The 24,433-nt window shown below is 40.1% G+C and overlaps 2 protein-coding genes and 1 non-coding gene across 6 annotated transcripts in view; 2 read left to right on the top strand and 1 right to left on the bottom strand.

The window, feature by feature from the left end:
* TAFA2 (TAFA chemokine like family member 2) overlaps positions 1–24,433 on the bottom strand; it is a 480,911-nt gene that overhangs the window by 203,633 nt on the left and 252,845 nt on the right. The gene's annotated exons all lie outside the window — the stretch shown is intronic.
* LOC128563018 (small nucleolar RNA SNORA40) lies at positions 16,031–16,153 on the top strand. The gene has a single exon (XR_008373692.1). It is a non-coding gene; the product is annotated as a small nucleolar RNA SNORA40 (small nucleolar RNA).
* Positions 18,293–20,123, top strand: LOC128561303 (glomulin-like). Its single transcript, XM_053555350.1, is given in 2 exon segments — positions 18,293–18,409; positions 18,411–20,123. Coding segments are annotated over 2 exon segments (1,797 nt in total). The 3' UTR covers positions 20,091–20,123.

Genomic DNA, 24,433 nt, shown 5'->3' with positions numbered 1-24,433 from the left:
GGTGTCTGGAAGGACAATGATATTACACATGATTTACATACTCTTCAAAAAGATATCACTGCCATCAGTGAAGCTCATTTACCTAGCACTTCTCTTGATTCACTGGCTCAATCCCTCTCTGACAATCTTAAATCTTTAAATCCTGTGTCCTGGATTCAGTACATTGTGTTTATTGTCATTATTGGATGCTTGATATTCTGTGTTGTTTTACTGTTACCTTGTCTCCTTCGTTGTGTCTTTTCCTCCTTAAAGGCTGTTCGCCAAGACCTCTTTGAGCTACGTTTCATTAACAAAAAAGGGGGAAATGCCGCACCCCCGGCATCAAGCCGTGGCGGGATGGCTCTGTCCGCGTTGTAAAAACTGTGGTAAGGCGGTGAGTGCTCCCCGGAGCGTTGCCCCCGGTCCCCCTGGCCTGCAACAGCAGCGCATAAGTTGCCTAGCATGCCTTTTAGTGAACGTAAGAATTCATGAGGTGCGGCATAAAGGCCTGAATAACCTTTACCCTGAAACCTGTTTGAAACTTGTTTGTTGAGTTGAATGGTTAATTGTTGCTTGAATGTCCTCAGAAACTAAGAATAAACATAATGACTTACTAATCCATGACTTCATCTATACAATGGAGACTAAATGTCTCCAAGGGAACACGTTCCCACCATAAAGGTCAGTTAATTGAAACAATGTATCAAGAGAATGCAGGGATGATAAGTTAAGATGTTCCTACCAGATACCCGCTCCCTCCGGTCTCTTATCTCTACCTTATGTCCCTTTGAAACTGTTTCTTTGAAATAAGTTTTCTATGAAATTGCTTTCTCTATAATTTTGTCACTATACACTTAAAACATATACATAATTCACTATCAATTCACTAACAACATAAAAATCATAATCAAATATAAAAATATAAAAATACAAAATGTGAACAAAACAGTTTTACAAAGAAAGAAGGTTTAAACATAGATAAAGAGAAGTAAAAGAGTAACTGCTGATAAGCAGCAGTCCTTTGTTCCCCCTTACGGGCAGAAACATTGTCTAAGAAAAGACAGTTGACTACTCCCATCTACAAAACTCGATAAGAACTTTGTAAGCATCAGCAAGTCATAAAAATATCTTTTGTAGTTTGTAAGACATTGTCAAAAATGTATAAATACCATGCCTAAAAATCAGTAAAGTACAACTGCTTTCTTCATCATCCTTGGTGTGTGGCAGTTTGTCATTTTCCTGCGTCGCCCTTTCAATCAACCTGAGCCGTTCTCGCCCTGAAAGCCCTCGGACTGAGACTCATTCGACTGGCGGTCCGCGGCAGTCAGCAGATACGTAGTGAGAACCTCGTTCAGCAGTGATGTCAGCAGATACGTAGTGAGAACCTCGTTCAGCAGTGATGTCAGCAGATACGTAGTGAGAACCTCGTTCAGCAGTGATGTCAGCAGATACGTAGTGAGAACCTCGTTCAGCAGTGATGTCAGCAGATACGTAGTGAGAACCTCGTTCAGCAGTGATGTCAGCAGATACGTAGTGAGAACCTCGTTCAGCAGTGATGTCAGCAGATACGTAGTGAGAACCTCGTTCAGCAGTGATGTCAGCAGATACGTAGTGAGAACCTCGTTCAGCAGTGATGTCAGCAGATATATAGTGAGAATCTCTTGCGCTCCATGCTGGAGTGGTAAGCAAAGTCATTAACACAAGGGACACAGTCCCTCCCTCAAAATTTACAATCCAGGAGAGACAAAATCCACGAATACTTAAGTTACCAATGTGATAATCCCATGTATTGGTCAGAGCTCTGAGAAAAATACAAGTGTCACGTGACAGCTGGTGGTGGCAGGGTTTGGCTTGAAGCATTGTCAGATAAGGTGGAGGGGAGATTCAGCCGGAGGCCTCAGCTGCATCAAAATTTAAAAGGGGGGATATATTGGGGGCAAAAGAAAAGGACAAGGACTGGAGAAATAGTGAAACAGAGGGAAGGGAGTGTGAGAGGAGGGATGAGCACGAGCCAGAAGGGTGGTCCAGGCAGGGGTCAGAGCACAGGGCCGGGCTGCCTGTGAGAAAGAATCAGGGCTTATTCAAAGTGCAATGAGAAGCCATGGAAATGTGGACATGAAAGAGGCTCCGAAATGGCAGGGCAGTGGACGGATGTCAGCCCACTTACACTGTGTAAAGATCACATGAAAAAGTGCTGCAGCAGGAACAAGGAGTCGCAGGGGCCGAGGTCAGGAAACAGTGGGGAGCCTAGGGCCACAGTCCAGGCAGCTGTGAGGAGGGCGGCTTGACCTACACAGCTATTGGTGGAGATGAAGAAAAGTAAATATATTTGTGATATATTTTTAATATATAGAACCCAAGACTTGTACAGAGATTTGATGAGAGGGTAGGAAAGAGGAGAGAAATCAAGGATATAGTCTGGATTTTTGGCTTCAAGGATTAGATGAGCATTCGTGTTGCTAGTAAGATAGAAAAGAAATGGAAATGAATGCTTGTATTTGAAGATATCAAGTTTGAGAAGACGGATGTTCAAGACGTGACTTGGACATTGGAGGCTCAAACTCGGAGCTCTCTAGGGTACATAGGTGGGATTTGACACCACACATACACAGAGCTCCTGGGAAACACAGGACAGCCAGTTACAATTGAATTTCTGATACGATGAATAACTTTTTTAGTATAAATATCCTCAAAATATTGCCTAGGATACACTTATACTAAAGTATGTTATAAAGTTTATGGACTAGATAAATAAATGCACGCCCGTGTACATCTGTGTGTATAACGAGGGTGTGGATGCAGGGAAGATAGAAGCCTCTTCCAAGAAGCTTCACTGTGAAAGGAAGGATAAAACTCAGCTGACAGCTACGGGAGGACGTGAGGCTTCGGAGACACAGGCGGATATGTGCATGGATGGGAACAACCCGGTGGATGGGGGAAGGGGAAGATTCAGGAAGGAGAGAGAAAATGAGGGCACCTAAGCCCTCAGGAGGGAATATGACCCAAACCAGGATGGATGGGCTGCCTTTTAATAGTCGTGGAGATGATGCTTCCACTTGAACAGAAAGAACCAGTGAGTGTGAGTGTGGAATTTTATAAACAGCTACAAAAGACACACGGACACAAAAATACTCCACTTAGAATCAAATATTCTCTGGCATTTTACTTTGTGCAAAATTACTCAGCCATGGTCTATACACACACAAAAAATAGACATATTCAAACTTGGTTGTTTCAAGACACTGTGATAGCTTAATGAGTGATTGTTAGATAATTGTTTAGAAAACAAAGCAGCCACGCTTTCTTTTATGTTCCCACAGTTACCTTTATTTTTCATGAATATGGGGAACTATAAAGTAGCCTCTAAACTGTCGCAACGTCAAATTCGAGGTTTTTCTAAGTGGAAATCAGAAATTTCTAAATAACATTTTTCCATAACAACTGTCTCCTGACATACATCATTAAATAGAAAAGTTTTGCTGATACAAAGTGAAAGCAAAATCTCCCAAGCTCCAGAGATAGAAAGGTCAGCTGCGGTGGGAACAACCCTCACCCTCCTGACCTTTGCAATGGGTGCATTAATGTGACCATTTGCACTGAATCCACTCCACAGTGAAAACCAGGGGTTCAGGGACGGTGCCACATCTGGGTCAGCACACAGAGAAACAGTGAAGATAGTTTTTAAAATAGATATATCCTCAGATCATTTCTCTAAGTAACACGCAGCCATCTGTCCATTACCTGAAGTCCTGACGATATTGGTAAATGAACACAATTATTTAGCCCATAGTACTTTATGTTCTGATTAACAAAAGAGTGTTAGCCTCATAAACAAAATTGTTTGCCTGGTTCCTATATTTTCAACTCGACACTCAGCTAAACAACACTATCCTCTTTTCAATGTTTAAAGAAATCTGTCTCCTAGCCATACCCTACACTTGACGTCAAACTGATATCACTTTTAGAACTGATGAAATATGAGTGCAGAAAAGAAATCTTGACTATTTAACATGTGGTTATCTATTACACTGTACAGATTAAACAGCCTCTTTCTCAGAATGTTTACTAACATTTAAACTTTCCATCTGCACCATCTTTGGATAACATTTATCTTGGTTTGCGTGTATGAACACAGGAGCCCAGACAGAGCATGACCTCAGCCCTGTTACAGGCCAAGGGCCTTGTGCCCCTGGCAGGGCCTCGCAGGTAGTGGGTAACCAGGCATGGCCAGAGCCATGGACGGTGGACAGACAGGTGTGCACCTGGTCAGAAGGACTGTGGGGAGACGGAGCGATGAAACTTAGATGATTAAAAAAAAGAACTGTACTCTCACCGAGTGAGAAAATATGAGACATAGTCAAGATTTTCTTTAACAACTTAATACCCTTCCTAAGGCAGTAAGCCAGTGACAGATATCTTAATCCCGCTGAAAAAGCCGTTCCTCCCTCCCCTCCCCTCACCCCAACCTTCACCCTATTTTTTAAGCGGAAAAAAAGTGGAGCAAGGGAGCCGATCTTTGGTAACTCAGTTTTCTGTGGAAGAGGCTCCCATCCAGAAGGAGAGTTAAAGGACAAAAATTCAGCAAGTAACCTGGTGGATTTGAGCTGCACTAAGAGAGAAGGTTGTAGAACGCACGTCAACCCCGCTGAGGTGAGCTGCGACCACAAGGATACAAACAAAAGGTACAAAATCCATCACCAAGTGGACGGGAGTCCCCTCCCCCATGAGAACGGCTCAGAGTGCCCCACAAACAACCGGGCAGAGTTCAAAGGTCCTCCCACTACACTCCACAGGAGAGACCCCCTAAAAACTGGACCTACCTCCCCTACTAGCGTGCCATGGTGTCCTCCCGCCAGGCATAAAACTGTATAAACTGTATATAGTCTCTACCTGGAATTCTGAGCTCCCAGCGCTCCCCTTCACTCACACTGGGGTCTGGAGGCCAGTCCCGGTCGGTTGGCGGAGACGGGACTGCACTGGAGTGGCAGTTCCCTGAGGCACAGTGCGACAGCCGTCTTTTGGTGACAATACGGCCAGGCATAAAACTGTGTAAACCTCTATGTGTTCTCTGCCCGCAACCCCAGGCTCCCAGCACTCCCTGCACTCCCCTCTGCTGTTGCTCCAAGGTCTGGAGGCCTGTCCCCCAGGGGTCCGGACTCTTGGGCGATAGTTCGAGGGGTGTAGACAGTGCAGGGCTGCAGCCTGTCGGTGCAGACTCTGGGGTACGGGAGCGGAGAGAGGACGGTTGGCTGGAGGTGAGCTACACCGGAGCGGCCGTTGCCTGAGCCATAAAGCAGCGGCCCTCTTTTGCTAGCAATACGGCTCACTACCGAATATTCTGAAGCCACACCCCCTGTCTCCCTGGGCAACCAGAGACTCTGAGTTTGCCTGAGGCAACTCCAACTTGCAAACCAGGGAAACTCAGAGGGTGGGGCTGACCCAGAGGTCCGCTTTACTAAACTTAAGACGCACCTCGCCTTCAGAGGATCGTCAGCCTATAGACAATACAGGAGCAAAGTCAAGCTGATTTGGAGCTCAATTCAGCTTCTCTTCTGCAGGGGAACCGTAGAGTTCTTCTGTTCTGTTCTGTCAGTAACATTAACCAGGGGCGAGACTGGACCTGAGTGAAAACCCCTCAACCTTCATCAAGTGCCGGAGGTTGTCAGGCCTCACCTCCTCCTGTTGGAGAGAGGCAGAGCGCAGCGGCCTGGCAGACTTCCTTGTGATTCAGGCAGGTACAAAGGCAGGTACAAACTCTTGGAGTACCGATTCACTACAGGCAACTGGGTCAGCCAACTCCAGGACTATCAGTGACTGGATGTGAAGTGGTACAAGGTGGGGAAGGAGGCAGCAACCTTCCCAGACTGATTTATTGGCTGGGTGGCTTCCCCTGACTCCACGCAGCACTGCAGCAAGGCACACCAGAGTAGTCACCAGACCCCTGTGATCCAGTTCCTAGAGACCTCTTAAACTCTCTCACCTGAGACATGTGCAGACTGAGACAATTGATTTGGACATTTTTGAACTGAACCAATCACCTGAGGACAAATCAGGTGGTGCCCTGGGTGCACGGTGGTAGGAAGGTTTGATTTTTCTTCTCTAATTGTTTGCCAGTGGGGGGCAGGGTGACTTAATTGCTGATATTTCTCCACAGCTGAGACTTCAATCCAAAGTATCTGTTTCACTAGGGTGGAACAGAAACCCAGCTGAAAACAAGACAAAACCACTTAGCCCCACCACACCAGACAGGGCCCCAGTTTCTCAGGCCACAACAATGCATGGGCCCTCGACAAAGCCCCAGGGGAAAAAATCAGATGGAGTAAAACAACAATGGAGTGGAATCAGCGGAAAAACTTTGGTAACATGAATAACCAGGATAGATCAACCCCACCAAGGAAAGATATGGCAGATGCAATTGAAGATCCCATTCATAAACAACTGGCTGAGATGTCAGAAATCGAATTCAGAATTTGGATTGCAGACAAGATTAACAAAGTGCAATTAGGAATTCGAGGAGAAATTCAAAAGTTGTCTCAAGAATTTAACAAATTTAAAGACAAAACCACCAAAGACTTAGACTCACTGAAGCAAGAATTTGCAGCCCTCAAAGATATGAAAAATACAGTAGAATCCCTCAGCAACAGAATGGAGCAAGCAGAAGAAAGGATTTCTGACATCGAAGATAAAGCCTTTGAACGCTCCCAAACTCTCAAAGAGGAAGACAAATGGAGAGCAAAAATGGATCATTCTCTCTGAGAGCTCTGGGATAATTCGAAGAAGGCGAATATCCGAATCATAGGGGTTCCAGAAACAGATGAAGTGGCCTCGCTGGGCACAGAGGCCCTTCTGCATGAAATTATGAAAGAATTTTCCAGACATGCCTAGAGATTCTGAAATTCAGATAGCAGACAGCTTCAGAACCCCAGCACGACTCAACCCCAATAAGACATCCCCCAGGCATATCATAATTAACTTCACTGAAGTTAATATAAAGGAGAAAATCCTCAAAGCTGCCAGGAGAAAGAAAACCATTACCTACAAAGGGAAGAATATTAGAATGACTGCAGATCTCTCTGCTGAAACTTTTCAAGCCAGAAGAGGGTGGTCACCGACTTTTAATCTCCTAAAGCAGAATAACTTTCAACCCCAGATCTTGTATCCAGCTAAACTGAGTTTCATTTATGATGGAGAAATTAAATACTTTAATGACATTCATATGTTGAAGAAATTTGCCATAACAAAACAAGCTCTTCAGGATATTCTCAGACCTATCCTCCATAATGACCAACCCAATCCTATACCACAAAAGTAAACTCACTCAGAAACTTTGGATCAAACTCCAATTTCCACACTGGTGAAAGGATTAAAAATGCCCACTGGACTTTTGAAAAACTCAATACCCAAAACTTCACCAGACTTATCAATATTCTCCATTAATGTGAACAGCTTAAACTGTCCTCTAAAGAGACATAGGTTAGCTGATGGGATACAAAAACTCAGGCCAGATATTTGTTGCATACAAGAGTCACATCTTAACTTAAAAGACAAATAGAGACTCAGGGTGAAAGGATGATCATCCATATTTCACGCAAATGGTAATCAGAAAAAAGCAGGTGTTGGAATTTTATTTGCAGATACAATAGGCTTTAAACCAACAAAAGTAAGGAGGACAAGAATGGTCACTTCATATTTGAAGTATTTGAAGTCACTTCAATATTTCGTCACTTCATATTTGAAGTATTAAGGGTAATACTCAATATGATAAGATCTCAATTATTAATATCTATGCACCCAACCAGAATGCACCTCAAACTCTAACAGACATGAGCAACTTGATTTCCTCCAGCTCCATAATCGTCTGAGATTTCATCACTCCTTTGGCAGTGTTGGATCAATCCTCCAACAAGAAGCTGAGCAAAGAAATCTTAGATTTAAACCTAACCATCCAACATTTGGATTTAGCAGACATCTACAGAACATTTCATCCCAACAAAACTGAATACACATACTTCTCATCAGCCCATGGAACTTACTCCAAAATCAATCACATCTTAGGTCACAAGTCTAACCTCAGTAAATTTAAAGGAATAGAAATTATTCCATGCATCTTCTCGGACCACCATGGAATAAAACTTGAGCTGAGTAACAACAGGAATCTGCATACTCATACAAAAACATGGAAGTTAAATAACCCTATGCTGAATGATAGCTGGGTCAGAGATGAGATTAAGAAAGAAATCGCCAATTTTTTGGAACAAAACAACAATGAAGACACGAACTATCAGAACCTCTGGGACACCGCAAAGGCAGTTCTAAGAGGGAAATTTATAGCACTGCAAGCCTTCCTCAAGAGAACAGAAAGAGAGGAAGTTAACAACTTAATGGGACATCTCAAGCAACTGGAAAAGGAAGAACATTCCAACCCCAAACCCAGTAGAAGAAAAGAAATAACCAAAATTAGAGCAGAATTAAATGAAATTGAAAACAAAAGAATAATACAACAGATCAATAAATCAAAAAGTTGGTTTTTCGAAAAGGTCAATAAAATAGATAAACCTTTGGCCAACCTAATCAGGAAAAAAAGAGTAAAATCTCTAATCTCATCAATCAGAAACAACAAAGATGAAATAACAACAGACTCCTCAGAAATCCAAAAAATCCTTAATGAATATTACAAGAAAGTGTATTCTCAGAAATATGAAAATCTGAAGGAAACTGACCAATACTTGGAAGCACGTCACCTTCCAAGACTTAGCCAGAATCAAGTGGAAATGTTGAACAGGCCCATATCAAGTTCAGAAATAGCATCAACTATACAAAACCTCCCTAAAAAGAAAAGCCCGGGACCAAATGGTTTCATGTCAGAATTCTACCAAACCTTTAAAGAGGAATTAGTACCTATATTACTCAACCTGTTCCAAAAGGTAGAAAAAGAAGGAAGACTACCCAACACATTCTATGAAGCAAACATCACCCTGATCCCCAAACCAGGAAAAGACCCAACAAGAAAAGAAAATTATAGACCAATATCACTAACAAATATAGATGCAAAAATATTCAACAAGATCCTAACAAACAGAATCCAGCAACACATCAAACAAATTATACATCATGACCCAGTCGGTTTTATCCCAGGTTTTATACATAAATCTATAAATGTAATCCAGCACATAAACAAATTAAAAAACAAAGACCATATGATTCTCTCAATCGATACAGAAAAAGCTTTTGATAATATCCAGCATCCCTTCATGATCAGAACACTTAAGAAAATCGGTATAGAAGGGACATTTCTTAAACTGATAGAGGCCATCTACAGCAAACCCACAGCCAATATCATATTGAATGGAGTTAAATTGGAATCATTTCCACTCAGATCAGGAACCACACAAGGCTGCCCATTGTCTCCATTGCTTTTTAACATTGTAATGGAAGTTTTAGCCACTGCAATTAGGGAAGAAAAGGCGATCAAGGGTATCCATATAGGGTCAGAAGAGATCAAACTTTCGCTCTTCGCAGATGATATGATAGTATATCTGGAAAACACTAGGGACTCTACTACAAAACTTTTAGAAGTGATCAAGGAATACAGCAGTGTCTCAGGTTACAAAATCAACATTCATAAATCGGTAGCCTTTATATATACCAACAACAGTCAAGTTGAAAAAACAGTTAAGAACTCTATTCCATTCACAGTAGTGCCAAAGAAGATGAAATATTTGGGAATTTATCTAACAAAGGACGTGAAAGACCTCTATAAAGAGAACTATGACACTCTAAGAAAAGAAATAGCTGAAAATATTAACAAATGGAAAAACATACCATGCTCATGGCTGGGAAGAATCAATATTGTTAAAATGTCTATACTACCCAAAGCAATATATAATTTCAATGCAATCCCTATTAAAGCTCCACTGTCATACTTCAAAGATCTTGAAAAAACAATACTTCGTTTTATTGGAATCGAAAAAACCTCGAATAGCCAAGCCATTACTCAGAAATAAAAACAAAGCAGGAGGAATTATGCTACCAGACCTCAGACTATACTACAAATTGATAGTGATCAAAACAGCATGGTAATTGGCACAAAAACAGAGAAGTAGATGTCTGGAACAGAATAGAGAACCAAGAGATGAATCCAGCTACTTACCATTATTTAATCTTTGACAAGCCAATTAAAAACATTCAGTGGGGAAAAGATTCCCTATTTAACAAATGGTGCTGGGTGAACTGGCTGGCAACCTGTAGAAGACTGAAAGTGGACCCACACCTTTCATCATTAACTAAGATAGACTCTCATTGGATCACAGATTTAAACTTAAGACATGAAACTATAAAAATACTAGAGGAGAGTGCAGGGAAAACCCTTGAAGAAATCGGGCTGGGCGAGTATTTTATGAGGAGGACCCCCGGGGCAATTGAAGCAGCTTCAAAAATACACTACTGGGACTTGATCAAACTAAAAAGCTTCTGCACAGCCAAGAACACAGTAAGTAAAGCAAGAAAACAGCCCTCAGAATGGGAGAAGATATTTGCAGGTTATGTCTCTGACAAAGGTTTAATAACCAGAATCCACAGAGAACTCAAACGCATTAGCAAGAACAGAACAAGGGATCCCATCGCAGGCTGGGCAAGGGATTTGAAGAGAGACTTCTCTGAAGAAGACAGGCACGCGGCCTTCAGACATATGAAAAAATGCTCATCATCTTTAATCATCAGAGAAATGCAAATCAAAACTACTTTGAGATACCATCTAACTCCAGTGAGACTAGCCTATATCACAAAATCCCAAGACCAGAGATGTTGGCGTGGATGTGGAGAAAAGGGAACACTTCTACACTGCTGGTGGGAATGCAAATTAACACATTCCTTTTGGAAAGAGATATGGAGAACACTTAGAGATCTAAAAATAGATCTGCCATTCAATCCTGTAATCCCTCTACTGGGCATATACCCAGAAGACCAAAAATCACATCATAACAAAGATATTTGTACCAGAATGTTTATTGCAGCTCAATTCATAATTGCTAAGTCATGGAAGAAACCCAAGTGCCCATCGATCCATGAATGGATTAATAAATTGTGGTACATGTACACCATGGAATATTATGCAGCCTTAAAGAAAGATGGAGACTTTACCTCTTTCATGTTTATATGGATGGAGCTGGAACATCTTCTTCTTAGTAAAGTATCTCAAGAATGGAAGAAAAAGTACCCAATGTACTCAGCCCTACTATGAAACTAATTTAGGGTTTGCACATGAAAGCTATAATCCAGTTACAGCCTAAGAATAGGGGGAAGGGGGAAAGAGAGGAGAGGGAGGGGGGAGGTGGGTGGAGGGAAGGGGATTGGTGGGATTACACCAGTGGTGCATCTTACAAGGGTATATGTGAAACTTGGTAAACAGTCTGTAAAGCTAGTGAATGATGCCCCATGATCATATCAATGTACACAGCTATGATTTAATAAAATAAATAAATAAAAACAAAAAGCCCTTCCTTCTACATCACTTCACCCTCCACAAAGAATCCAGTATCCCTCCCCCAGTCTACCCAATCACCCACTCAAAAAGTGAAACAGATCTCCCAAAAATTAACGCAGTGATACGCCAGCCTTTTTAGCTAGGTTTAGGTCCTCCTGACCTTTGCACCTGGGATTTGCTCAAAGGTTCCAAAACAGACGCAAATATAGTGAAGCAGAGAGCTGGAGACGAGAATTCACAAGGGCTGACATTCCCAAGAATAACTTCCACGCTTGCTTTTAAACAACCTTAACAGTTCAAACGCTTAGCACCTCACACCTCTAAATCGTGAATTGGGGAAATCCCCTCAGAAGGCGAACATTTTGGAGGCTGGGACAGTGATACTGTCATCACATCTCAGGAGTCCCCCTGGCACTAGCACACAGCAGTTGCTCACTGCGTGTGTTTACCGGATGAAGGAGAGAATGAAGCATCAGTGCCCGAGGACCTGAGTCAGAAGTAAAACACAACCCAAGACTCTCGTATCTTAACTTTACGTGTCAGAAAGCAGATTATACAAATACTGTGAGAATCTGGTTTATATAGAAAATATCCCTCCCCACAAAAGACTGCCTTGTAAGTATTTCATAAACCCACAAATCCATCCTGCAATTTAGTGAGAGAAAAGATAAAGGACAGAGAGAAAGAGAAGGCATCCAACCATCAAAGGTGGGTGCATCCGTCGGATGGTCCCTAAATCTATACCCATAGAGGCGGCAATGGGAAGCCAGTTCCACATGCTTTTTTCATTTCTTTATATTTATTTAAAGCCTTCAACTTAGCCGAAGCTAAGTATAAAGTGCACAAGGAAAGTAATGACTCTGGGGTTGAGAGTTAATAAAATTCTGGAATTAAAAAAAAAATTAACAATGGCAGTCAAGAGCACCAACTAAGCCAAGATCTAATTGTATTGTACTTTCATGAATGTAAAAAACATTATGAAATATTTAATAATCTACCAAACTCCACATTTTTCATCTACCCAGGGATTCCACAGACTTGCATACAATTATCTCTTCAGTTAAATACACGGTACTTGGCAAGTGCTAGATTCACAGCCACGTGGTTGTTCCTGGTATTACTGGTCCACTTCAGACGCTCGGAGCTCTTCCCCTGCTGTCCCTGTGCCCCGAGAGGTTCAGCTCACAGGGTCAGGCTGCCTGTTTTAATCAAGTGCTTCTGCTTTATTTGCCTCTCCCTTACACATGAGCCTTTTGGCAGGTGATTTATCTGATTTTCTTTATTCTTATCTTGCCAGCCCTTCTAAAATTGAATAAAAGGAAAAAGGAAGAGGGCTCAGCAATCCCTAAACAACATGTCACATTGTCAACCGAAATGCTGACTACGCCCTCTGATTCCTCCAAGACCCCAGAACTAAGTTTTTTAAAAGAGATGTAACTGTTTGCATTACCTGGGATGTTTCCTTTCTTTGCCTGCCATCAAGCTATTTGTGATACAAATGGCACATGGCAGATTCATAAAGCTCTGGTCACACCGTAACCTGGGTAGTCTCATTTATATCGAAGGTCAACACAATCTCAATAATAACTGATTTGAGGCAACATTACTTTTCTACACTATTTCATACATCTGAAAATAGGCGACATAGGTACAATTAGTAAGCATAACAATAAATGTGAACCACTACCTACTAAACCCATAACATCAACATTACCATTTCTCTTGAAAAAAGAGTCCCTTGGTTTCTGTGGGGACTGGTCACAGAACCCCTGATGATACTAAAATCCTTGGTATGAATGCCCAAGTCCCTGAGATAAAATGGTGTTGGCTGCACATCCTTAACTGATAGGTTATTTCAATGTGCTTGGTTTCAGCTTTAATAAATACGATGTCATACTGTGTGTAATCTCCTGAAATTTGCTTTTTTACTCAACATCACACAGGCCCTATCCTTGTCTTCCACCTCCATGGATTCAGCCAATGTTCAAATGAATCTATGAACCGAAATCTCTGAAAAATATTTGCATCTGTACTGAACATGTACAGACTTTTTTCCACATCATTGTTCCCTTAATAATAGTATAACAACTATTTGCACAGCATTTACATTGTATTAGGCATTATAAGCCATCCAGAAATATTTTAAAGTATGTAGAAAGATTTGTGTAGGTTATATGCAAACACTAACACCATTGGGGACTTGACTATCCAAGGGAGGTCCTGGGCCAACTTGCCAAGAACAGCAAAGAACTATGGTATTTCTCAGATGGGTATGTGTTGGGGCATCCGACTGTAGTTCATTCCTTTCCACAGTTGTACCATCCATTGTGTGAATGTGACAAAGAACACCCATCTATTTCCAGTTAAGGAACATTTGGGTTGTTTCCAGTTTTTTTCCATTATGAACAACACAGCTAGAAGTGTTCTTATACCATCTCTTGATTCACATGTGTAAGAATTTCTCTGGGGTTTATACATGAGAAAGGAAGTATTGGTCATAGCGAATGTATGTCTTTAACTTTACAAGATAATATAAATTGTTATCCAAAGTGGTTGTCCTAACTCACATCCCTATCAGCAGCAGTTTATAAGTTTTCATTACTCCACATCTTGCCAACACTTGGTATAAAAAGGCTTCTGTTTTCTTGGCACTCTAGAAGGTGTAAAATGGCATCCACTATAGTCTCAGCTACGCAGGAGGCTGAGGCAGGAGGGCCATGTGAGCCCAGGAACTCAACGGCAGGCCAGGCAACATAGGGAAACTCTGTCTTTAATAAAATTATTAAATGCTTTTTAAAAATGTTCAAATGGCATCTATTTCTGGCCCTAATTTGCATCTTTTCAGACATTTGCTCTTCTGGCTGACCTCTGAATGGTCACTGCAGTGCCTAAGGTCCCGTGAGCACCTTCTCTGTTTGTCATTTTCCCTGTAGGACCTCAGGGGCTTCACTAAGACCTCCTCCCTGGTCATGCACAATTTTTTTTCCAATCATGATATCTTGTCTGAGCCAGGAGGAAAATGTATCACTCTGCTTGGGACACATTGAAATTGAGGAGCCTGTTATCTGTCTACTTGAAGATGCCCAATTCTTAATTGAATATGCAACTAGTTCACAATGAACTACAGTAGAACCTCTGTAAGATGACCACCCCGGGGCTGTAACAAACTGGGCCACTTATGGAGGTGGTCGGCATAAGGAGCTGGGCCTGCTGTACTGACATGTGCACCATGGTGCGTGTCCAGTACATGAAAATTAGGTCAACTTAAGGAGGTGGCCAATGTAGGGAGGTTCTACATTGTGATTTGTGTATTTCTGTATTTTTTTGTATATTTTAGCAGCTAAGTTTCACAAGAGAAACCTGTTCTGCCTTGTTCATTACTGTGTTTTCAGATACTGAATCTAGAACAGTGAATGGCTCAAAAAATATTTTATTTTGAGCCAGAGTCTTGCTTTGTCATCCCAGCTACAGTACAGTGGTGTGATCATAGCTCACTGCAACTTTAAACTCCTCCGCTCAAGTGATCCTCCTGCCTCAGCCCCTCAAGTAGCCCAGACCACAAGCACACACCACCCCACTCGGCATATATGTGTGTGTGTGTGTGTGTATATATATTTTTTTCTTTTTTTTTATAGAGATGGAGTATTGGTGTGTTGCTGAGTCTGGTCTCAAATTCCTGGCCTCAAGCAATCCTCCCACCTCAGCCTCCCATGAGCCAATGCATAACCCATATTATTTATTTACCCATAACCCAAATATTTATTTAAAAAATAAAATTTAAAACATCCTTTTTCCTGATACCAATAGACTCCACAAAATGGGGCCTTGGATTCTTTCTATTTTCATGTCAAATTTAATAACCTTAGATAAATTGCTTGATTTGTGAGCTACTCTTTAATTTTAAGAAATAATCAGTTAATTTTTCTATGGTTTTTCTGTAAATTACTCCGTATGAGTCAAAAATGCAACTGCACTCACGAAGTCAAAAAGTTCACTTTTATTTTTACTGCTGAGAAAACTCAAGAGAAAAGCGTTTTCTCTACAAAGTCGATTGCAATTTATACTCATTAAGTTATCTGCCTCTTCAGACAATGGAATAATAATCGTTTTAGTAATTTGAGAAAAATGCCTGGCTTTTGGCAACTCCTGCTTTTCTTTTCAAGATCTGTCATCTGAAATTGCCGAATATCTCTCTGTCTTCAAAGCTATGCAACTGGGACACTAAAAAATTGACACAACATCATAGAAGTTAGAAATAGAAACCTCAAAGTACCCTTCTGTGTCAAATATATTATTAATTTGATAAAGATGAAATGGGAGTTTGATCACCATCAGTGATGGCAGCCAGGGGTGGTGTTCTAAGGATACACCACACACGCGGCGCCCCTGGCTTGGCAGCCACCACTCCAGGCTCAAGGTAAACAATCTCCAAGGTAAAAGTTTGAACATTCGGATCAAAAATACAATATATTTTTTAGAAAATGTTTTTAATTTTAAAAAACAGACTAAGAAAACTAAACCTTTTCATCCTATAAAACTGTCCTCCTAGTGTTATGAAAATAATTATATAGAACTTGTGTTTCTTTTTAACTTGTGGACAAAGACTTAAGGACAGCTCCAAAAAACATATCTTCTTTTGCAACTCAGAACTCACTGTTCAGTATGAGTTCTGATACATTTAAGGATTATACAAAAAAAAAAAAGAATCAGAGTCCACTGATTCCCAGAGAATAACCACTGATGGGAAACACAAAAGGAGGGTTCGGTTTCTCACCAATGGGATTATCACTGGATTAAATTGTATATTATGTTGCATTTTAGTTCTGGAAGAACAATAATTTCTGAAAATCTAAGCTCATCTTAAAAATTAAGGCTGGAAAACTGTCACGCCTTTCTTCAGTACATCTGCTTTTCAATTCATGAAATTAGAGCACATATAAAAAACAGGATGACAGTCACCTAGAATGATCAAAACCACGGACTATCATGGAATTGAAAATACCACATTTAAGTATATTAAAAAAAAAATACTATATTTTGGCCGGCCATGGTATCTCACGCCTGAAATCCTATGACTTTCGGAGGCTCAGGCAGATGCACTGCTTAAGCTCCGGAGTTTGAGGCCAGCCTGAGCCGGACAGAGACCCTGTCTCTACTAAAAATAGAAAAACTAGCCAGGCACACGGTGGGAGCTGGCAGTCCAGCTACTTGGGATGCTGAGGCAAGAGGATCTTTTGAGCCCAAAAGTTTGAGGTTGCTGTGAATTATTTTTTTTCTTTTTTGTTTTTTTTTTATTGTTGGGGAGTCATTGAGGGTACAATAAGCCAGGTTACACTGATTGCAATTGGTTGCTGTGAATTATGATGACACCACAGCACTGTACCCAGAGAGACAGAGTGAGACTCTGCTTCAAAAAGAAAACGCTTCACGTTTTTCCCTGGTGGGACAAACTCCCTAAAAAACTCTGTACTTAAAGTCAGAGTAAGAAGAGTGAGAATATAGAGATATTAAATATAAGTTCAAAATCTGCCTTTGCCTTGTACTAGTTTGTACGTTTCCTTTTTCAAATATCCACTGAGCACCTACTCGGCCAGGTGCTGTGCTGGGTCATAGGTCTATAAAATAAGATTGGGTACTCGATGCCAAATAATTTAGAGTCTATTAGTTTACAGTGTATTAGTCTAATAATACTATTCCCACTGATGATCAACCAAGTTAAAGAAGGCAACACACTTAGCACAAAAGACATTTTTCTTTTATTAAAAAATAAATAACATATTTTTATGATTCTTAACCATGTTATACTAACTCCTGTCCTACCTGATTTCCCCTAGCAATTTCAATACACATCAGGAATAAAAAATTAGATTCATTCAATTCCACTAGCAAAAATCATACTCTAAATATTGGCTTGGACATAAAATGAAAAAAAAGTTTATTTACAAATTTTCAGTGTGCCTTACTCAATCCTTCAATTCAATGGAATAGTACAAAAACTCAATGTATTGATTTTATTTGACAATAAAGATAGTTCTTAAAGTAATATCTTTAGCATGTTGCCATTTAGAAATAGATGCTAAAAAGCAGTCAGAGTATATTGTACATTCAGCACCCATGGGAAATTCAGAGGTTTTGTTCTTTCCCTTTTTTGATTTTTTTTAATTTCAGAATATTATGGGGATACAAATTCTTTGGTTGCCTGGACTGCTTTTGTACTGTTTGAGTCCAGTTTATAAGTATGCCCACCACCAGATATAGTATTCACACCTACTAGGTGTGATTTCACCCGTCCCCTCCTCCCTCCTCCCACCTGCTTAATTTCTGCTGAGTTTTATTTCCCTCTGTCTACATGAGTGCTGATCAGTTGGTTCCAATTTAACAGTGAGTACATGTGGTATTTATTTTCCCATGCTTGTGATACTTCAGCCAGGAGAATGGTCTCCAGTTCCATCCAGATTGTTGCAAAAGATACTAATTCATTTTTAAGGCTGAGTAGTACTCCATATATCACATTTTGTTTATCCACTCATTAAATCATGGGCACTGCGGTTGATTCCACACCTTTGCAACTGTACGTTGTGCTGCTATAAACATTCCAGTGCAAGGTCCTTTTTATAAAATGACTTTTCTTTCCTTTGGGTAAATGCCCAGGAGTGGGATTGCTGGATCAAATTGATAGGTCTCCCTTTAGTTCTTTGAGGATATGTTCCCTTCTCTCCATATCCAGGCCGGCCTCTAGTGTTTCAGGACTTTTGACAAAAGCCATTCTCGGAGTGGGGCTGCAGATATGGCTGTACTTTTCAGCATCGAAACTAGGAAAAACAACTAGGAATGGCTGTGGAAGAACTTCAATCCATAATAAGGAGATGTCAAATCCTAGGAGAGCAAAACTTTAAAGATGATGATTTTGGCCTATTTCAGTTAGCTGGCCAAAGATGCATAGAGGAAGGGGTATACAGAGCAACTATTAGAAATTATGCAAAATGAAGAGAATAAGGTTGTCGTCAAGCATATGGGCTGGAATCTGGTTGGTCCTGTTGTTCGCTGTCTTTTAAGGAATGATAAAAAAGATGATGAGAGAAAAGTTTATTTGTTGATGCTTGATTTATTAGTGAAGTTATGTAATCCAAAAGAATTATTGTTGGGTTTGCTTGAACTGATTGAAGAACCCTCTGGAAAACAGATATCCCAAATTATCCTTCTTTTACTTCAGCCATTACAAACAGTGATTCAGAAACTTCATAACGACAAGGCATGTTCGGTTGGACTAGCACTGTCCACCCTCTGGAGGCAGCTGCGTCTTCTTCCCGTTCCATATTTAAAGGAACATGCACAAACAGATGACTATGGGCTTTGTCAGGGTTGCACGGCCTTAATAGAGTTCACAAAGCCTTTTGTGGAAGAAGTCGTCCATGACAAAGAAAACTCACCAGAGAACGAAAAGTTAAAGGATGAATTACTGAAATTCTGTTTCGAAAGTTTGAAATGCCCTTTGCTGAAAGCACAATTCCTTGAACAATCTGAAGCTGGAAATGATCCTTTCAGATGTTTTGCATCTGAAATAATATGCTTTTTATCAGCAATTGGACATCCTTTCTCCAAAATGATTTTTAATCGTGGAAGGAAAAAGAGGACTTGGGATTAACTTGAATTTGAGGAAGAAGAAGACAAGCAATTAGCAAACTCTATGGCTTCTCTGGCATATCTAGTATTTGTACAGGGCATCAGTAGCGACCAGCTTCCAATGGTCTTAACCCCGTTGTACCTTTTGCAGTTTAATATGGGGCATATTGAAGTCTTCCTGCAGAGAACAGAAGAGTCTGTTTTCTCCAAAGGATTGGATCTACTAGAGAACTGTTTATTGAGAATAGAAGACAACAGTCTACTTTACCACTACTTAGAAATCAAGAGTTTTCTTGCTGTACCTCAGGGTTTAGTTAAAGTAATGACAGTTTGCCCCATTGAGACATTGAGGAAAAAGAGTTTAGCTATGCTGCAGCTATACATTAACAAGTTGGATTCACAAGGCAAATATACATTATTTAGGTGCTTATTGAATACAAGTAATCACTCAGGTGTCGAGGCCTTTATTATTCAAAATATCAAAAATCAAATTGACATATCATTAAAGAGAACATGTAACAACAAATGGTTTACAGGACCACAGCTGATTTCCCTTCTAGATATGGTACTCTTTCTCCCACAGGGTGCTGAAACAGATTTATTGCAAAACTCAGATAGGATTATGGCTTCATTAAATTTATTGAGGTACTTGGTTATCAGAGATAATGAAAATGACAATCAAACCGGATTATGGACAGAACTCGGGAAGATTGAGAATAATTTCCTAAAGCCTCTCCATACAGGACTTAATATGTCAAAAGCACATTATGAAGCAGAAATTAAAAACAGCCAAGAAAAGAGCCAAGAAGTCCAGAAGTCTAAAGATCTTTGTTCTATAACCATAGGTGGAGAGGATCTCCCTAAGATGCCTCCTGAAATGCAACTTAAGGTCCTATATTCAGCTCTTTTCACATTTGATTTGATCGAAAGCGTTCTGGCACGAGTAGAAGAACTCATTGAAGTAAAAACAAAGGCTACCTCTGAAGAAAACATTGGGATAAAGTGAAAGTTTTGCTTCCTAAGTAAAAACTAATAAAATGCTACACCTTCTGTTATGATTTTAAAATGCTACACCTTCCATTATGATTTATTTAATACTTTTATAAAAAATTTTCTGTAAAAACTTACTGCTAGAAAAATAAATGACTTTTTTCATTAAAAAAGAAAAAAAAGCCATTCTCACAGGCGTTAGGTGAGACCTCATGGTGGTTTTGATTTGCATTTCTCTCATGATTAGTGACACCGAGCATTTTCTCATATGTTTATTGGCCATTAGTCTATCTTCTTCGCCCACCCCCCATCCCTGGTGGTCAGAGGATTTCTTAGACAGAAAGGAATACAGAAGGAATAAAACAATCTATCTTCTTTGGAAAGGTTTCTGTTCCAGTCTTTTCCCTGCTATGAATGGGGCCTATGATTTTTTTCTCGCTTATTTGCTTGAGTTCTTTGTAGATTCTGGTAGTTCTCCCTTCACTGAATGTGCCACGTGTGAATCTTTCCTCCTGCCTGCAAGTGTCTGTTTGCGCTGATGACTGCGTCCTTGGCTGTTCACACCTGCTTTCTCCAATTTAATCAAGTCCCATTCATTTATTTTTGTGGTTGCTGTAATTGATCTTGAGGTCTTAATAAATTCTAGCCCAAGGCCGGTACCTAGAACAGTTTTCCTAACATTTTCTTCTAGAATTTTTATGGTTTCATATCTTAAATTTAAATTTGTAATCCATCTTTAATTGATTTTAGTGAGTGGTGACAAGTATATATCATGTTCCAATCCTCTAAATGTGGCATCTAATTTTCCCAGCACCATTTACTGAACGGGGATTCTTTGCCCCCATATATATTGCTATCTGCTTTGTCAAAGATCAGGTGGCAATACGTGGATGGCATTACCTCTGGGGTTCTCTTTTCTGTTCCATTGGTCTGCGTCTCTCTTTCCCTATTTTTATGCCACTGTCATGCTGTTTTGGTGACCGTAGCCTTGCAGTAGAAAGTCTGGTAAGGTGATTCCTCCAGATATGTTCCTTTCGTTTAAGGTTGCTTTAGCAATTCAGGCTCTTTCCTGGTTCCAAACAAATCATAGAATTATTTTTTCTAAATCACTAAACTATTACAATGGTATTCTGATGGGGACTGCATTGAATCTGTAAATCACTTTAGGCAGTATGGACATTTTAACAGTGGTGATCCTGGTAATCAATGAGCATGGAATGTTTTATGTTTTTCCATCTGTCTACATCATCTCCAATATTCTTCCTGAGTGATACATAGTTCTCTTTGTAGATAGCTTTCACCTACTTGATTAAATGTATTCCTAAGTGTTTTATTTTCTTTGTAGCTATTGTAAAAGGTACTGAGTAGTCCCCAGACCTCTACTTCCTAACAATTAGGTGGTTAAGTCTAGGAATATAACCAAGTAGTATTATTCTGTTTTGAAGAGAATTACTGTACTACTAATTCAGTAGTATATGAGACTCCTATAGGGTACAGGGACTATTTTATGACTACTCTAGAAAGGCAGTATCCTTTCATATCATAAGAAATTACATTACTCTTCAGAAGCCTAGGCTGTTATCAGACCTTGTAATAATAGTGCTAATTACTTGAAATGATCATGAGAAGAACAGTAAATTGTCAGTTCTCTTGAAACAAGAGTTTAATAACCCAACATTACTACTACCTTAACAGCAAGATTCTAATTTAGAGACTTATAAATACCTACAATAATGATGTTCCAAATTAAAGAAAATAAATCATTAGTTTAACCTCACAAAAACTAACCTGGTCTTGATATTATTTCATTAACACTGAGGGTCAAGTTTTATATTTTGTATGAATGAACGTGTAAACTGCAAAGTGTTAAATAAATGTACAGAATCAGCATTGCCAGTTAATCTCAATATCACCAGACAGATCATTGTTACATATGTTAAAGACGGTAAAGGTCTTCAGGAAAAAGTCCTAGTATCAAATTAGTATGAAATGAGATTTTAATCAGAAGAAAAGCTCTTGTCCTCTTCAGTTACAAAAGCAAAGCATAGTTCAGAATTCCTTTTTCATACACAAGGAAAGTAGCTTTATAAAAATCACTGACAGGCAAATACTCACTTTATTAAGTTCTTGAACAATAAGCCTTTGCCAACCTTTTATGGCCAGTTAGCACACAGACATACTCTCTCACACACAAACCCTGTCTTTTTTAATGCTTTATCAATTTATCTGAGTATACATAGAGAAAAACCACATTGTTAGCTCTTGGTAACATAGTAACCTTAGGACAGTAACATAGTAACCGTCATTAACCGTCATAACCATAGTAACTACCCAGTAACATACCTCCTTTTAATCTCCCTTTTAACAAACAGGGCATACGACCAATTCAGCATGACTGCAGAGACATGATATTAGTTCCTGATGGGTTGTCAAGAAAACATACAAATATCCTAAATAGTCACTTGAAAATATTGAAGAGTTTCCACATTGCAGAAAATCACCCTTGGCAAGTTATGAGGATGATGTCATAAACCCTACAAGGATGTAGGCTCCAGGCAGGCTCTGGAAAATATGAAGAACATGGATCTTAAAAGTAGCAAACAGGGTGATACATGATGCTAACAATTCCCAGAACTTTAAGTCTGCCATGAACCTTACTGCGAGACACCCAAAATACGACACTAAATTACGGATCCAGTAAATAAGGTCTCATCAAAGAACATGAACCTATTTGGTGTAAATTCACCGTAAATCTTCCTAAAGCCACAGAGGCATACCTTTACTCCCTGCTGAGAATGAGGGAATAAACCAGAATACTAGATAATATCTCACGGTCTTTCCCATTCCTACATTTCACTTTTTGATCAGAATGTTGTATTCTTAGCAAACCTAAACCAAGACGATATTAACTTTTCCCCAAAGTCCATTCATCCTCTGGTTTGAAGTATAATTTTTAATCCTAGAGTGATCTGATAGAGCAATTTCAGGAAGCACATTTTGCAGGAAGGAGCCTGCATTTCACTGCCAGAGAGTTACAAGAGATGACAGTTTATAATCCCGTGGACACCGGAAGGATGTTCATGTACCAGGAAATCCGGAGAGAAAGAAATCCAGGGTGCCGAGGGGATGAGCCGCCAGTCACAGATTCATAAACTGTAACAGGCATTTGCACCTTGAAACCGAGAGAGTTTCAAGGTTCTATCGTCTTATTTGTAAAAATGGAGGTGAGCTACCAAAATACGAGGAAAGTCATCTGCTTTCAAAGGATCCTAATGGTACTTGGGGTTGCAGGAACAGGACAGGCATGACTCTTCTCGGGGGGGAGGTGGCCCATGGGACGTTGTACATTAGACTCTGAGCCTAGGGACTGACATCTGGGTTAGAAAACACACATTTGTGTGTCTTCAGAACATGGGAGAGAGTTAAGACTGGGAGGCAGCCAGGAAAGAGGCTGATGGGAGCAAAGCTGCAGAAGAAGGTAAGCCCCTGTGAAAGGCCAGTGTGTACAGGGAGCAAAGGACGTCTGCCACAGGTGCAGAGTCACAGCAAGGGCCAGGGGAGGCGGCCCAGAGACGGTCACGTGGGGAGGAATTATGAGCAGTCGAAGATGAAGTAAAGAATCATTAAGGGACAGGAGAGTCCTTGCTAATGTTTTGAGAGTGGTTCTATCTAAAGGCCTTTAGTTTTGCCACAAATTCCACCCTCACCTGTGGAATTCAGAGTGGAAAACTTGGGTAAGGTCTTAAAGAGAATGGCCAAAGCTTAGAAGATTCACTAAGAGGAATCTTCTGAAGACATTGTATATCAAATCATCATATTGTACCCCATAAATGTATATAGTTACGATTTAATTAAAAATTTTAAAACAATTTACTTGTAAAAAAAAATTTTTTTTCTAAGCTACTAAAAGGAACAAACAATATACTTACCTGTACTGCCTTTTAAAATGTGGAAAGGTGTTATTTTCTGTGAAAGGACAAAGATAAGTAAGACAAATCTTTGACCTCAAGGATTCAACTGTGTCAGTAACTTTCAACGCAATACAACACCGCTCAGAAGAGCATCCTGAGAGGTATTTAGTATGTGTGTGTGTAAGTGTGTGTGTGTGTGTGTGTGTGTGTCAGAATGAATGAGTGTTTAAGAGTGAGTGTTGAGGGCTGGGCTTCTGCTGATCCATCCATACTCCCCTTTCAGCCCCTCCAAACACAGGTTGAACTAATTGGATGATTCCTGGAATTCAGGGACATAATCCATTGTGGGGAGGGAGGTGTTTTCTTATTTTATTCATTGATATACAATTTGAGTCTCAGGAACATAATTTATACAACTAACTGAAAATTGTTGGAGTGAGCCGTTCCC

Source organism: Nycticebus coucang, chromosome 12 (genome assembly GCF_027406575.1).
Source record: "Nycticebus coucang isolate mNycCou1 chromosome 12, mNycCou1.pri, whole genome shotgun sequence".
Classification (NCBI taxonomy): Eukaryota; Metazoa; Chordata; class Mammalia; order Primates; family Lorisidae; genus Nycticebus; species Nycticebus coucang.
Note: the sequence above shows the minus strand (reverse complement) of the source record. Positions and strands in the feature narration are given on the sequence as shown.